Here is a 16010-nt window from a genome sequence, read left to right on the forward strand (position 1 = left end):
TGCTGCAGTGGCACGGAATGGAGCAAATCACATCGTGAATAGTTGCACCTTTTTGAACAGGACATGTCCAGCACTAAAGAGTTTATTTAGAGCCTCTAGGGAGAATGTCATTTGTGTATCATAGACTCCCAGGAAAGTTGTCCCAAAGCAGAAAGAGCAGTCATGGTAGATGGAGGTGAAATTCTTTTTGTCCATATAGCAGAGAACAATAGCTGAGGAGCTGGCAGAGGCAGGAGCACAGAGCATCTGCTTTCAGTTTAACCTCTTCTTGCCCTTTTCCTTTTTCCAGGTCATATCTAACTCCAGTGAGGGATGAGGAAGCGGAATCCTTGAGGAAGGCACGATCCAGGCAGGCCCGGCAGACCCGCAGGTCCACACAGGTAGGGAATGGAAATGCTCATGTTCACGTGCAGGACAAAGAGAGCTCATGAATAGAGAGGCAGGATTTTCTTGTACATTGTTACTTAGGACAAGGGGCTTGGCTTGTCCTCGCATGGTGTTGGAGAGGTTCTGGCCAAAGTTCCTGCAGGGAATTATTCCAGAACACTACCCAAGCACACACGGGTTGGGTTTTGGAGTTCTCATTTCTGCAGTATATCCACCTTTTAGTGTGTAGCTTGATCGTGTGTGCTTGGGTTGCTTTGAGTCAGTGCTGATGTCAGTACCCTGCAAAATGTGTTAAAGGCAGCAGAATCCCTTGTGTTTGCAGAGAGATAAAGCATTGGCCTGGCCAGGCAGAGGCCCGCTGGGCGTTTCAAACTGACCTGGATGGTCTGGAATGGAAACGTGCACATTTACCACCTCTCTCTTGGGCTTTCTCTGCAGGGTGTGACCCTGACGGACCTTCAGGAGGCTGAAAGAACCTTCAGCCGGTCCCGGGCAGAGCGGCAAGCGCAGGAGCAGCAGAGCGGGACAGCCGAGAGCACCGAGCCTGCTGAGGACAGCAGCGAGAGGCAGGAGACCCGCTCGCGGTGGAGCAGGAATACGGATGAGGAGGTGATCTTCCTGGCCTCAGTTCTCAGTGTTTCAGAGCTCGTGAAGCCATTTAGGACAACGGAGATCAGGAGGAGCTCTTCTGGGGATGTCTGTTTCTTTTAAGGGAGGCAGATGTGCTGGAAAGCGGGAATACTGCTGAGCGAGTCCAGAGGAGGCCATGGAGATGCTGCGAGGGCTGGAGCAGCTCTGCTCTGGAGCCAGGCTGAGAGAGCTGGGCTGGGGCAGTCTGGAGAAGAGAAGGCTCCTGAAGGGGAGACCTGAGAGCAGCTCCAGTGCCTGAAGGGACTGCAGGAAAGCTGGAGAGGGGCTTGGGACAAGGGGTGTAGGGACAGGCCAAGGGGAATGGCTTTAACCTGCCCGAGGGGAGACTGAGCTGAGCTCTTAGGCAGAAGCTCTTCCCTGTGAGGGTGCTGAGGCGCTGGCACAGGGTGCCCAGAGAAGCTGTGGCTGCCCCATCCCTGGCAGTGTTCAAGGCCAGGTTGGACACAGGGGCTTGGAGCAAGCTGCTCTAGTGGAAGGTGTCCCTGCCTGTGGCAGGGGTTGGAGCTGGAGGAGCTTTAAGGTCCCTTCCAACCCAAACCATTCCATGATTCTATGATAACACTGAGGATTGGTAGCTCACCGCAGCAGGCTGCAGGAGGGATGTGGGTATATAGGTGTTGGAGCTCCTTTGCTCTCCACTGGGAATTTTACTTTTCTGTCTCTTGCCAGAAAATAAAACCATGTAGATCACCAAAAGTGGAGTGAAAAGGCTAATGATAGAAACATGGCCTGAATCCATCCTTGCTGTGCAGACTCGGCTGAGGCCCTGTGCTCACATTTTTCCATGTGCTCTGTGTCTAATGGAAAGACAGAGCAGTTTTCTCCCCCTGCCATCACTTCTGGTTTTTCACTCTAAACCTTTTATTTCTATTAGATAACTTATTTGTCCTGCCATTGGCTGGAGGGACAAAGAGGTTGGTCCCAGACTTCCCCGTTCTGGGAGGCTGCTCCCACATTGAGCTGTGCAATGCTTTTAGCATTCATCCCCATCTGATGGAGTGAACCTGATCTGGCCATCACTCCCAGCAGCAGTGAAGAAAACATGACACTCCAAAAGATTACCAAGTTCCCTGAACTACCAGATCTGCTCGTTCCTGTTCATCCTACTTACTTGCTGTCATGGTTCTCTCTTTACAGACTGTCTATCGGCGATTACGGTGCCCAGTACAACCAGACAAACCTACGACACCTCTGTCTCCTTCAACGTCAGCACCTCTCCTTTTTACAAGTTCATACCTGACTCAAACAAATAAGTATCTAGGTCTTGACCCTGTGAACCCAGCAGACTTCAGAGGTGCAGCCACAGAGATGGAGAAGAATGGTACGTACCCAGAAGAGGCAATGCTCAGGGATTTTCATGAGGTTTAGAACTTTCCACGTGGGAGAGGATGTTAACTTGCTATTCTGAGGGCAGCAGGATGGGGAGCTGTCACCTCACAAACCAAATGCTATTTGTTTAAATGGAAATCCTAGCATAGGATACAGCCTATTACTTGTAACAGAGAGGGATAAAGGGATGTTTTCTGTTTTCCATAAGTAAATGAGATAGTAATCCATGGAACATTTGGACCTTAGAGCTGGGGGGAGTGATTGATTCTCTTAGTACTTGCTCCCGTAGGAGCAAGTCAGGATGATTAGGAGAGAGCTGACAGCCAGGGTAACCTCTGATAAAGGAAGGAGTACAGGTAACAGATGTAGTAGGGCACCAAGCTTCCATTTCATTTGGTTTAGTAACTCCTTTGTAATATAACACAAGCCGAGATGACCTCGATCAGCTTGAAAAGAACCCCAGTACCTTAGCAAAAGCCCAGATGTAAATCACTGAAACCAAAGCAGTCTTTCTTTGCTTGGCCAGAGTGTGAAGATCAGGATTTGGACGACAGATCTCTGAACAAACAGTCGATCCGGGAGAGGCGGCGGCCAAAAGAGAGGCGAAGAGGCACCGGCATCATTTTCTCAACAAAAGATGTAAGTTTGAGCTCCTTACAGAAGAGAAACTCATCCTGTAACATTCCGGGTAAATTTCCTTCCAGTTCCGAGCTTCATCTTTTTTTCCAAGGCAGTTGATTTCCCATTAGTCCTCCCCTGTCCAGGTCTGTTTGACTGGCATGTCAAACATGATGTCCAAAGGCATCGCATCCTTGTCTGGCCCATGCAAAACCCAAGCAGTAGGTTCTAGAAGCCTGTTCTTGGGCTGTCAACCAGTGTGGCCCTTGCAGAATTGTGAAAGAGCCCACATGGGAGAAGAGAGGTCAGAACTCCAGGTTCTTTGGAGGTCACAACCCGCTGGAAGTGGGAATCTGAGCCCAGATTTGTCTGTGCTTTAGGCCTCCTCGAAGGAAGACAATGAGGAATAAAACCTGTGTCTGGATCCCCTGCCCAGCACCAGAGCTGTGTTGTGGTCCATTCTCTTAGTCCTGGTTTCAAAAGGATTTCTTCAGTCTGAGGGAAGAAATCCAGCCCTCCAGACCCTGGTTAGAGACTCAGGGAGGAAAACAGATCACCTCTTTCAGGAGAGAATGTTATGAAATCATGGCTGAGAAGTCTGCAACAGATCTATGGACACAGCCCCCCTCATGCACCTCAGGGGAAGAGGCTTCCTGCTCAGCACAATGAAAAACCCCCTGTGGCAACAGCAGATAGCTGGAGTTGAGACAAGTTGAATGGCTCTGCTGGAAGCCTGGGGATTTCTATTGAAAGACTTGCTGCAAAACCACTTTTGATTATTTTCAAATGATTTTTACATCTTTTTTTCTTGCATGCCAAATATAATTATTTTTTCCTTATTACTTTAAGTGTTTTCCATCTTGGCCAGTTGTCTGCTGGGTCACTGCAGCATCATTCCCAGCTTCAGAGCAGAAAGCAAATTGCTTCTCAGAGTTACAGTTCATTTCCCTGTTGTGTCTGTACAAAACTGCAGCTACAGCTTCTGAAGTACCCCAAGTTCACTATGGGTGATGTGATGTCGTGGTGGTTTACCACTGCTCCATGAAAGCCTGGAGCTGTTCCAGAGAGGCAGTGGGTTACAGAGCGGCTGTGTAAGTGCAGGCTGTCTGGGATGAGCAGGCTTCCCTCCTGGAGCCTAACTGAAGGGGAGGATATTCTTGGAAAGTCAATATTACGTCAACACTTCAGACACGCAACCTTCCCAAGTGTCATGTGTGTTCCCTAAGTACATTAAGGAGTGTTCCTCCTTCTCTACTGACTCTGGAGGAGCATTCACATCGCAGTTACTCAAGAGAACCATGTCCTTAGTACCAAGGTCTTCTAAATGGCCGTTAGGTGCCAGACCTGACCTGATTATCAGCCAGAAGTATTTAGACAGGTTTTCTTTTGACAGAAGCTTTGACATCAAATCGTGAGCAATACGTTATCTTCCTGTCATACAAGCTGGTTGTTTCCAAGACTGCCTAATTACAACGTTTGCTTTTCATCCTAGGATGGTGATGAAGTTGATGGAAATGAGGAAGTGAAGGAAACTCGGGTAAGTGAAAACATACATCTGAATAACTGGTGTTTCACTCTTGCATGCTGGTGGCAAGAAGTCTTCTATGGCTTGACTCTTGTTTATACGAGAGGTTCAGGCTCTGGTCAGGAGCTGCGTATGAACCAAGAGGTAGTTCTGAGTAGCAAATCGGGTACTGATTCCTCATCTGAACCCCAATCACCCCAGTGCAGAGGTTTTGGACAGTGTATTTGTATCTTGTCTCCTCGTTGGGTTTGGTTTCTTGCAGGAAACGGTCTTGGTGAGCAGCACGTCAGAGATGGTTCATTGTTCCCCTGTTCTTGCTTCAGAGCTGTCAAGGCCCCTTTTTTCCCTTTTATAATAATTACTGAGTCCTTCCAAACTGCTTTGGTTTCTTTTGGTTTTGTCTGTCTTAGTCTAAAACCACATTTGAGGCTGACAAGATGACTTACTCTGACAATGCTAAAGCTGATTACATGTCCAGAGTATTACAGCATGATATGCAAGACCTGGAGAAAACAAGCAGATCGAAGGCTGCTCAGGGGTCACTGTGCTTGAGTGACATTTAATCTGTGCCAGAAAACGTGGAACTTGCGGGAGCCTTTCCACATACTTTTCACTTCTGTAGAGTGATTGAAGCCTTGTTTTGTTAAAATTAACTGGTTCTTTGCTGAGAATTGTCAGTAATGCTCTTCAGAGTGCATTTTTGGTTTCCTGTTTGCAATACTGCGAGGCCAGAGGAGGCCATGGAGATGCTGCGAGGGCTGGAGCAGCTCTGCTCCGGAGCCAGGCTGGGAGAGCTGGGCTGGGTCAGCCTGGAGAAGAGAAGGCTCCTGAAGGGAAGACCTTAGAGCAGCTCCCAGTGCTCACGTGCTCTGTGGCAAGTCCTCTGTTTCCTTACACACCACATGTACATTAGAGCCCGGTTTAGCCTCTCCTCACACTCTGGTGGCGCTGCTTTTCCCATTCTTCCACTCCTCTTGTTTTTATCCACTTTCCAGTTCATTGTCTTTGCTGCATGCCTCCAGCACCATGTCACTTGGTCAGTCTTCCCATTTTACATCCAGATCAGAGAGTTGTCTGCCCTGCTGACTGGCCAGCGCTTTGGCAAGAATCATGGAGCAGCTCCTTGCTTTTGGTTCTGGTACCAAGCAGGAAGTGTGATTAATTAATCACTAATTCATCAATAATAATGATCATTCTGGAATGGCAATTGCCACACTGCAGTTGTGAACTTGAATGTACTGAAGCGTTTGCTTTAGTTGCAAAACCCCACAGCCTCTCCTGGTTCTGTGAGCAGTCAGTTATTTTCTTCCTCCAGTGTTTGTATCTTGGCTGATAGTAAGATTTCCATGGGAGCCAGAAAAGGCCCTGCCTGAATTCCCTCCTCCAAACCCTGTGGCGCTGGAGTTTAGCAAAGGAAAAGGTAAATGCAGCATTGGAAAAAGAAGCAAAGACATCTTGATCTAATTCTCAGAAGTAGATGTACTATTTTGGCTGAAACTTAGGAGCACCAGCGTGGGAAAGCAGCCCAGAGGCTCCGGCTGAGGTTTAGGCAACTGCAAGCAGTCTGGTAATGGGATGTGTCAGGCAACCTTCATGTGTTTGCTACCAACCCCGCCTTTCTCCTTGTGATGCAGCCTGCTTGGATGCGCCGTGGAAAGTTGGAAGAGCAAACAAAGTTTTATTGTGGAATAAATGTTCAAGGGCACAAGGACTTCAGCTGGAAAAAGCCTCTGGGGAAGCAGCTTTAGGAGAGTTTTGTGTGGGATTCCAGTGGGGAGGGTATGGGAAGGAAAGAGCCTTTGTTCAGTCTGGGGGGACCTGAGCTCAAACCAGAGGTGGGGAAAAATGTCTGGCCACAGTCTGGTCTCTGTTGCTCAGAAAGGAAAACCTGCAGGAGTCGGAAGAGTTGAGCTGGAACCAGACTGAGCAGGGTGGGATGCCTGGCATTAGGATAAACCTCCCTGTTCTCAAGGCACCGACTGAAATACCAGTGAGAAGGCAGTCATGGGGCCAGGGAATGAATGCCCCATCCCTGGAATCTGTGCTGCCCCATACCTGGCAGGGTTCAAGGCAAGGTTGGATGGGGCTTGGAGCAACCTGCTCTAGTGGAAGATGTCCCTGCCCATTTCAGGGGGCTGGAACTGGATGAGCTTTAAGATCCCATCCAATTCCAATGGTTCTATGATTTTGGGATGTTCTATTTGTCACACCTGTTCTGCTTTTAGTGGTGTTTTATCTTCCAGTCACTTCCCGTTGTGATCGCAGCGCTCACCTTTTTGACAAGATGGATTTGACCAACAGCTAGAAAGATCAGACAGGGCTTTAGCGTTTTGTGGCTTGCCTGCCACAGCCAGCCTGTGTGTTTGGGACCCCCTCAAGGCCACACTTCTGTTGTTGCTCTCACTCCCTGTGGCCGCGGGCTGAGGATGTTCCCCTGGGCTGTCTTTTTAAGCTCAAGAAGGCTCCGAGCTCTCCACTTTCTGGGCTGCCGTTGCCTAATAAGGTAAGGTATGTCCTCAGGGCCTGCGCTGTTTTGCTGTGATACAGGGCAAGTTGACTACTAAACGGGAGCAAAATAGGTGAATGTCTTTGCTAGCTGATAAGAAAATAAAACCTTTGAATCCAGACAGCGCTAAATGGTGCTGTTCCTCCTGTGCCTGCTCGCTGCAGACCAGGGTCTTTCCTGGGCTTTAAGGGGACAGGTGTTTTCCCCTGGTTTTACCCTTGGATCCTTAGTTCCAGCCCAGACAGGGGTGAGGAGGGGGGGAAGCTGTCTGGCCCACGGCCAAGGTCACGTAGATGGGACTGTGCGTCACTGGCTTGACTACAGCTAAATTATGGAGCATTTAATTAGGTGCAGCATCAGGCAGTGAGAGATGGGCTCTGGTTAGTCCTGGTGATAAACAGGATGCTCTGCTGGGCACACCTTGTGTATGCTGCGGGGAAAGGAGATCTTTAATACCTGTATAACAACGAGCAATGTAACGTAGCAGAAAAGTGCTGCAGGAGCAGGAGCTGCCGTGGAGCTTTAAACATGGGGAAGAGCAGTTTTATCATCTGGGCTGCCCTGGGTTTCTTGGGAGGTGAAGGGGGATGACACTACAGAAATCTGCATTCATTCTATACATATCCCTATGGAAAATGTTCACATCTGCACAGAGGATTTGCCTTGTGACTTCTCCAGCCCAATTTGCTTGCGTTGGTTTCTCTCAACCTCAATGTTTTGTGAGGGTGGCAGACTTGCTGTCTGCTGTCCCTCTTAACAGAGCATTTCAATCTCCAGCGTGGAGCTCAGTTCCTATTTACAGCTCTGGGACAGTGCATTGTCTGTGCTTGAAGGCAGCAGTGGACTGCAGGGTGGCAGCTAAATGTGTTCAGGTTAATTCCTCTAATTCACCGAGCTGCTGAATTAAGAGGCTGTAATGTGAAGCAGTGCCCATGATGGGGATGGGTAACACAAAACCAGCTCAAATCCGATCTGCGAGTCCCGGGAAGACGAAGCAAACCAGCGAGTCCTCCAGGAATGGTTTACAAGGTCACACACTCATAACTATTTAAGGTAACTTTAACTTCTTGTTTAGTCAATTACTCTCCCCACTTCGGTGTGCTGATCATTCCAAGTTGTCAACGAGTGGGTTCTGCCGAGGCGCTGGAGCTGGGCTTAGCAGCGCACCCGATACCCACCAGAGCCCTTGGCTCTCGCTGGCATTGCTGGGAGGCCTCTGCAGTCACTTCAAATTATCCCATTTCACCCCAGGGCCCTGTCCCTTTGCCGACGTGGCAGCTGTCCCACAGGTGTCCTGGGATCCTTTTGCTTTCTTCCCAGAAGGAACTGGGAGCAGTGTGATGGGCAGGGTGGCAGCGGGATCAGTGCCGTGTGTATGCACATCTGCAGCTCCAGTGCAGTTGAATGCAGCACGGCCCACGAGGCAGCACAGGTAATGTTCAGAGTGGCTGTTCTAGACCCGCTGCTGAGGAGCAGCCTTGCTCCCTGGAACGTAGCCCAGAGACAGACTAAACCTCACTATTGTTTTATGCCTAATTGTGTTTATAATTTTTTGACTTTTTAAAGCTTAAGAGCATGTGTTTGTGCTCACACGTGTAATGGAGCATCACGTCAGTTTCTGTTTGAAACTGTCAAACTCTATCTCATCAGGACACACTCAAGATTATGGAAAGGAAAAAACTCTCTGCTTGTAGCAGGTTCTCTGCCCCCCCCAGGAGCTGGTGATCGTACTTTGTTGTCAGTCCTCCAGCAGGCCGCAGGGAGGATGTTTCTCCTGATGTGATTGAAGATATCCTATAGAATCATAGAATCCCAGCCTGGTTTGTGTTGGAAGGGACCTTAAAGCTCCTCCAGCTCCAACCCCTGCCATGGGCAGGGACCCCTTCCACTGGAGCAGCTTGCTCCAAGCCCCTGTGTCCAACCTGGCCTTGAACACTGCCAGGGATGGGGCAGCCACAGCTTCTCTGGGCACCCTGTGCCAGCGCCTCAGCACCCTTACAGGGAAGAACTTGTGCCTTAGATCTAACCTAAATCTTCCCTCTTTAAGCTTGTCTTTAGCCCCTTGTCCTATCACTCCAGTCCCTAATGAAGAGCCCCTCCCCAGCATCCTTGTAGCCCCCTTCAGACACTGGAAGCTGCTCTGAGGTCTCCACACAGCTTCTCTTCTCCAGGCTGAACAGCCCCAGCTTTCTCAGCCTGTCTCCATACAGGAGGTGCTCCAGCCCCTGAGCATCCTCATGGCCTCCTCTGGACTTGCACCTCAACAGCATGTTGAGGACACCAGAAAAAAGCCCTCCATATGTTGGATGTGCTGGATTAAGATCCCTGTGTACAGCAGTAGATGTCTGGGCAGCCCTTGGGGACATGGCTGTCTGCCTTGGAGAAGGGAGGAATTGTGCAAGGGAAGATGGCTTCAGCAGGCACAACTGGAATGGATCCTGCTCAGTCCTTGCCTTCCAGTCCATCTCATCAGGGTGCTGGTGGGTGCTGCTTTGTGGCAGAGCCCCCCTGAGACCAGTAGCCCCCAGTGCCTGGATGTGCTATGCAGAATGGTGCAGTCCCATGTTTTAAGTAGCAAATGATTTCTCTCCCAGTTAGGCTCAGAAGGCGTGAAAAGCAGAGGCTGTATTGCCAAATGGCTAGCAAGGGATTGAAGGGTAATCTAAATTTGTTTGGAACACTGAAGTCAAATTCCCTAACAGTGAAATATCCTTTAGAAACTAGCACTGTAGGAAAAATCATGTGTTCCAGCGACACAAGTTTTGTCCCCCTTGTCTTTAAAAGGTCACTTTTTGTTCTCAGTTGATATCCTCCCACATGCTTCTCGTCAGAAAAAGCCTCATCTTTGGAAAGTCATTGTTAGTTTTTTGCTCTTGGACATGGAGTTCCCCAATGAGAAATAACTGTTTGGCAGAAGCTACTTCATTATTTCGGATGTCAAGGCGTAGAATCCTTAAGCTACAAAACTCCTTCCCAGCAGGAATTTCCCACCGGCTTCGGTTTAATTCCCACTTCAGCACTTTCTTGTTCCTCATTATACAGGTACCCAGCACGTACCTAATGCTGGGTGCTGCTGTGGGGAGCCTGGGGCATGGGGGTCCATATATGTAGGCTTATTTTCATTGCTCCTGGATGTCCTCATTGGGAGTGAACACAGCCTTTTGCACCGCTGCTGTTGAAGGAAGGCCAGAAATAGGTCTGGAGCATAGCTGGATAGCAATGTGTTGAAGTTATGCATTAGTTTGGCCAGTGGCACTAGAATATTGCTTTGTGTCAGACCAGGCAACAGATGGGGTTTACAGCCATGGTGTGGCCGGGGCGGGTGGGAGCGATGGATGATCCGATGAATTTAGATAAAGAACAAAATGGGTCAGGACTGTTGCGAGGGCCTCGAGATTTCTGTTTCTCTATGTCATATTTTGGAAAGTCCCTCAGCTTGAAATAGCTGCGTTTCCATCTGGTTCTTGTTTTAGTGCTGGCTTGCTCCCTCACCCTGACATGGCCTGTTAATAGCCCTGCAAGTTTCTGCTGCATCCCTCCTTCCTTACTCGGTGTGTTTGTGCTGCTGCATCCCCTGTAAGGGAGCTGGGTCGGGAAGGGGGAGCTGGTCCATAAACACCTGCAGAGTGCAAATGATGAGCAACTTCCACTGGAAAATGCTTTGTTCTAACGCTGCTTTATCCTTAGTGGTAGTTACTGGGTGAAGTCACCTGATTTTTGCTGGAAGCACTGCTCTACACTGGAATTCTGAGTGCACAGTGAAAAACAGCTCTCAGGATTTCTCATGCTGCTTCTTTTGAGCAAACACGGTATTAAAACATGGTATTCCAACACCAAAGGGACGTGGAGCTGTTGGAGCGAGGCCAGAGGAGGCCACGGGGATGCTGCGAGGGCTGGAGCAGCTCTGCTCTGGAGCCAGGCTGAGAGAGCTGGGCTGGGGCAGCCTGGAGAAGAGAAGGCTCCTGAAGGGGAGACCTGAGAGCAGCTCCAGTGCCTGAAGGGACTGCAGGAAAGCTGGAGAAGGGCTTGGGACAAGGGATGTAGGGAGGCCAAGGAGAATGAATGGCTTTAACCTGCCCGAGGGGAGACTGGGATGAGCTCTTAGGCAGAAGCTCTTCCCTGTGAGGGTGCTGAGGCGCTGGCACAGGGTGCCCAGAGAAGCTGTGGCTGCCCCATCCCTGGCAGTGTTCAAGGGCAGGTTGGACACAGGGCCTTGGAGCAAGCTGCTCTTGTGGAAGGGGTCCCTGCCTGTGGCAGGGGTTGGAGCTGGAGGAGCTTTAAGGTCCCTTCCAACACAAACCAGGCTGGGGTTCTGTGATTTCGCCCAGAAATGGGGAGTTTTCTCTGGGCAGTCCCAGGGGTTTGTGTGCAGGGGCTGTGCAAACGCTCGTGGAAGGTGAGTTTTAATTCCTGTCTCTGGGAGCTGTAGAAACATTCCTCAGCCAAGTCAGCAGCAGCACAGCTCCAGCACAGAGCAGGCTGCTGGTTCTCACTGAGGAATATCCTTAACAGGCAGAAACAGGCAGATCTGAACCATGACCTTGAATCTTACAAATATGGGGATGTGAGGACAGGAGCGCTGCAAAGGAAGAGCCGGGTTTTGTGCTTGGACAGGGGAAACATTGGAAGCAAATGGTGCAAAACTGCAGGAGGAAACCCATAAATGAGGCACCTTTGTTGAAATGATGAAACCCAGATTGCTCCCGTTCTGCTGTCTCTCTCCTGGCTAATATGGGTACTAATTCTCATGCCACCCCTTCTCTTTGAAATGAGTTAGTGTCCGCCCAGATGCGTTCTGTCAATCTGGGAGGCATCTGCACTGGGTGACTAATTAACTTTGAATTAGTAGGGAATCAAAAGCTCAGGTTCTGCTTTGCTTTGCCTCTCGCACTGCAAGTTCTGGACTGAAACGTTGGGTTTGGAGCTCTCCCCACCCCTCCTCAGCAGAAACGTGACCGTGGAGCGATGCAGCGACCGTTCATTGGGGACTGGAGCACAACCCTGCAATTTAGAGCTGCTTAACTCCACCTTGGTGACTAAGCTGGGCTTTGTCAGCCTCTGAACTGCAATTGGACCACTCCAGTCTGCTGGTGGCCACATGGCTTAACCCAGTTTCACTTCCTCGGGCTGCTTTGACAGCCCTGAAGCTGAGGCTCACCCGTGGGTGCAGGTTCTATCAATGTGCATTTAGATGTCTGAATTACCTTGTCACTGTACAGGCTCCAGCCTGCCGGAGAGGTGGAGGATGGGGGTGATGAGTGCAACAGCTGGAGGTTGGAAAGATCAAGGTCCTGCCACAGGCTCCCTGAGCAGCAGGGTGCCTGTCACTACCTTCTTGTGTGTCTGGAGTTCATTTCCATACCTTGAAAAGGGAATGCAGAAATATTGCCAGGCAGAATGAGACCTCTCCAAACTTCTCTTTTCCCCACCTCCTGCAGTCAGTGAAGGAGGAGGCATCCAACAGAAACCTGACCTCAAAGGGACTTTCTTAGAGAAGAACAATCCCACAGGCCCCGTGGTCACACTGTGATGCTGCATTGCCCTGGATGGTGACGGTGCTGGGTGGCAGAAGAAAGCAGTGTAGCTGTCATTCCAAGCACCCTTCTCCAACTGTGTGTCAGTGACATTACACGGTTGCCAAGGAGCGTGCAAAAAAAGGGGCAATATTGGAGTAATACTCTTACCATGGTTTTAGGGAGATATTCCCCTGCACTTGCTGGGAAGCGTTGGATGATGAAGCAGCCTGTGAAGCAGATGGGTTTGCTCCAGGCACCCTGTACCATGGTCTGTGGCTGGTTTGGGTGGTATGAGTGAACCCATCCTTCGGTACTGGTTTGTTAGTATTGCTGTACTGGAACAGGTCCTGTGCAGATGCCTGGGCTGGTGCCTTTATAGATTTGCAGCCTGACAGTTGCAAGACTGTCTTTAGTGTGTGAGGGCTGTTAAACTGCTGTGTGCTGGAGGGTGTTTGTCAAAGAGCATCCTGTGTGCTTGTTTAGGTGGGACAGGAGGGATGTCACTTGCCTTGGCAGGGCAGAGCCTCACCATCAGAGCCCAGTGAGCTCTGGCTTTAGGTTGCACAGCACAGCTCAGCCAAGAGCTAGCTGGAAGTTTGCTGGGAGAAGAACGGACTCTCCCCATCCTTGTTCCTCCCCTCCTATTCCTCTCTTCTCCTCAATCCCAAGCACCCTTTCCAATGCGTGTAAGTGACACAAGGTCCACATCGCCTTCTTGCAGCTCAAAACACCCTCCTGAGGGAACACCAGCAATCCTGTTGTGCTGCCTGAGCGTGGCCCCAACTGCTCCATGGCCTTTCAAATGTCTCCTTTGTCGCAGCCACAAGGCAGGGGCTGGGGTTCAGTCGGTTCCCCCCTGCCCTCCAGGCCACGGGCGCTTTCAGTTCTTTCCCCCCCCTTCTTTTTCCTTTCCTTTTCTTTTTCCCCCTACAAGTGGCAGCCCCAATCCCAAGCTGAAAGTGAATCGCTGCTGCTGGCCGCCCTCCAGCATTCCTGGCGGAGCGAGTCAGGATCTGGAATGTCAGAAGGCAGCGGCAGGGAGGGATGGGAGAAGCCTGCGCGTGGGTAACGGCGCCCGGGAGGAGGAGGAGGAGAAGAAGGAGGAGGACGGAACAAAACACAACTTCATCTGGAACTGCCCCTTTCCCAACCAGCGCTTGTTCCTGATTTATGCCGTGGTGTTTCACTTGGCGTGCGGCTCGGCGCGGTGACGGCAGAGCCCTCGCGGCAGCGCCCGCCTCAAACCAGGCTTAGTTTTCTTCTTCTTTTTCTTCCTGGCAAAAGCATCGTGGCTGGGTAAACGCAGCAGTTTTCCAGCTTCTCTCCTGAACCAGGAGCGTTTCCTCCTGCGGCTCTAGGGGAAGATCCCTCAGTCCTATGGCAGAGGAAATGTTCTCCTGCGACTCAGTTGGGATGGGTCCCGGCTGGTGAGGCTGGCACGGAGCAGCGCCCCGCGCAGTGAGTCCTTCACACCTTCTCCTCTTCTTCTTGGACAAGAAACTTCGTGGAGCCTCAGCTCTCCCTCCAGCACATGAATGCCTAAAATTATACCCCCTGAACAGCAGGGTTTAATTACCAGAGCTGTGAATAGTTTAATTAGCTTGTTCTGACCTTGGAAGAAGGACCCAGTGCTATAGAGCGACAAGAGAGCAAGACTTGTGTTGCTTCTCAGGCACCCAGCCCGCAAGGCCATGTCGTCCCTGTACACCAGGAGTAAGGAATATACTCGCAGCAGGAAGGCTCAGTCAGATTCTCCCCCCTCCTCTCCTTCCCCGATCGCAAAGACACTCAAAGTAAGCAGCTTTTTCCTTTCTGTGTTACACGGGGACCTGCTCAGCACGTGCTCTGGGCAGAGGCTGGTGGTGGTGGCGGTGGTTTGTTGTCTTACCCCTGGAGACCTGTGTCTGTGTTTGCTTTGGAAAGAGGATGGTTGAAATGAAACTTGGGAAGGTGCCTCTGCAGCAACAGGTTTTAAGGAAGCTGCCGGAGCCCTGGCGCTGGGATTATTTGCATGGCTGGCTGTTGGGAGGTGCTGGGATGGGAGTTTCCCCCTGGCCTCTCTCTCCTGGTAGGCTCTTCATGAGGGACTGTAGGGAAGAATGAGGGCAGGAGGGAATGGCTTGAACCTGCCAGAGGGGAGACTGAGATGAGCTCTTGGGCAGAAGCTCTTCCCTGTGAGGGTGCTGAGGTGCTGGCACAGGGTGCCCAGAGAAGCTGTGGCTGCCCCATCCCTGGCAGTGTTCAAGGCCAGGTTGGACACAGGGGCTTGGAGCAAGCTGCTCTATGGAAGGGGTCCCTGCCCGTGGCAGGGGTTGGAGCTGGAGGAGCTTTAAGGTCCCTTCCAGCCCAAACCAGTCTGGGATTCTGGGATTCCATTGCTGGACAAAATCCTCACTGATGAAAGCGAGGCAAAACCTGACCAGCTTGTTAAACTGGGCTCTGATAGTGCTGCTGAGCCGAGGGTTGGGATCCAGCTTTCACCCTTGGGGCTGGGCTGACCTGTGGCAGCGTTTAATAATTGCAATGACAGAAAGGAAGAGAATCACCTGCAGCAGGAGATGGGTCGAGGTCCTTCACTGGTCCCCCCAGAGCAGAGCTGGTGTCCCCATCACTAAGGTTTGGGGAACCTGCTGTAACCATCTTGCTGACAGCTCTGGAATCATGGAGAGGCCACCACGAAACCTCCAGGTCTGCATCACTATAGGGGAAGTCCCTTCACCATCAAGAAATGGTGTCATGCCAGAGTCCAGGCCTGGGGGAATTAGTTTTAAGCAGGCAGGCTAATTTTAGATGTAAGCATTTAGTTAATGTGAGCACTGGTGTTTGCTCAAAGGCGATAGGCATTGTCTGCTCCTTTTGAGGTGACAGAGCTTGGTCTGGAAAAGGCATCTGTGAAAAGGGTTTTAACCACTGCAGTGGTGTTGATGGAAGCAGTCCCTAACCTCAGGGCTCTGCTGGCTGCTCCTGGGCTCTTCAGTGTGTAACCCAGTCTCTGCTTTCTTCCCATCTGCAGCAGGGTTGTCTCTGGGGAGGCTTTAGATAATCTAAAACCATCCCCTGTGTGCTTAGATAGACTCTCTTCATGAGTCCTTACAGCTGTGCTCACCACCACACTATTGATAACCAGCCTAATAGCAGGTGGGGAACCTCTCAGATGTGCTCTTACTCATAGAGTTAAGCTGAAAATGCTTTTCTTTCTTTCAAAACCCCAGGTTTTCAAGATCAATCGTGCTCGGTGTGCACAGACTGACTCATTTCCCCCCCCTCCTCATTATACCCCCATAAACAAGCAGCAAACACCACACACAAGCCGTGACTGCTTCAGTGCAGGCTCACAGGATGTGCTGGTTTTCCCCACCCATAGCCATGGTGGTTCTTGCAGTGGTAATGGTGATGCCAGCTGTGAGCATCCATGTGGGAGAAGCCAGACCAGGAGTGCAGCAGCATCAACTCACAAGTCAGTATAGGAAACAGTCCT

The 16010-nt window shown here is 50.7% G+C and overlaps 1 protein-coding gene across 8 annotated transcripts in view; it reads left to right on the plus strand.

Annotated features, from left to right (window-relative positions):
• The window catches only part of PPP1R12B (protein phosphatase 1 regulatory subunit 12B), a 99441-nt gene that overhangs the window by 64102 nt on the left and 19329 nt on the right, over positions 1 to 16010 (plus strand). For 7 of the 8 annotated variants that reach the window (XM_062624892.1, XM_062624888.1, XM_062624890.1 and 4 more), the window contains 5 exons: positions 290 to 380; positions 826 to 996; positions 2176 to 2359; positions 2894 to 3006; positions 4478 to 4522. In XM_062624892.1, the coding sequence (XP_062480876.1) occupies positions 290 to 380; positions 826 to 996; positions 2176 to 2359; positions 2894 to 3006; positions 4478 to 4522 (604 nt within the window). Of the gene's footprint in view, positions 1 to 289; positions 381 to 825; positions 997 to 2175; positions 2360 to 2893; positions 3007 to 4477; positions 4523 to 13642; positions 14326 to 16010 lie in introns of those variants that run through there. The other variant, XM_062624895.1, reaches the window with a different exon arrangement.

Source organism: Pezoporus occidentalis, unplaced genomic scaffold (assembly GCF_034315485.1).
Source record: "Pezoporus occidentalis ecotype Australia unplaced genomic scaffold, CSIRO_AGI_Poc_V1 ctg274, whole genome shotgun sequence".
Taxonomy (NCBI): Eukaryota; Metazoa; Chordata; class Aves; order Psittaciformes; family Psittacidae; genus Pezoporus; species Pezoporus occidentalis.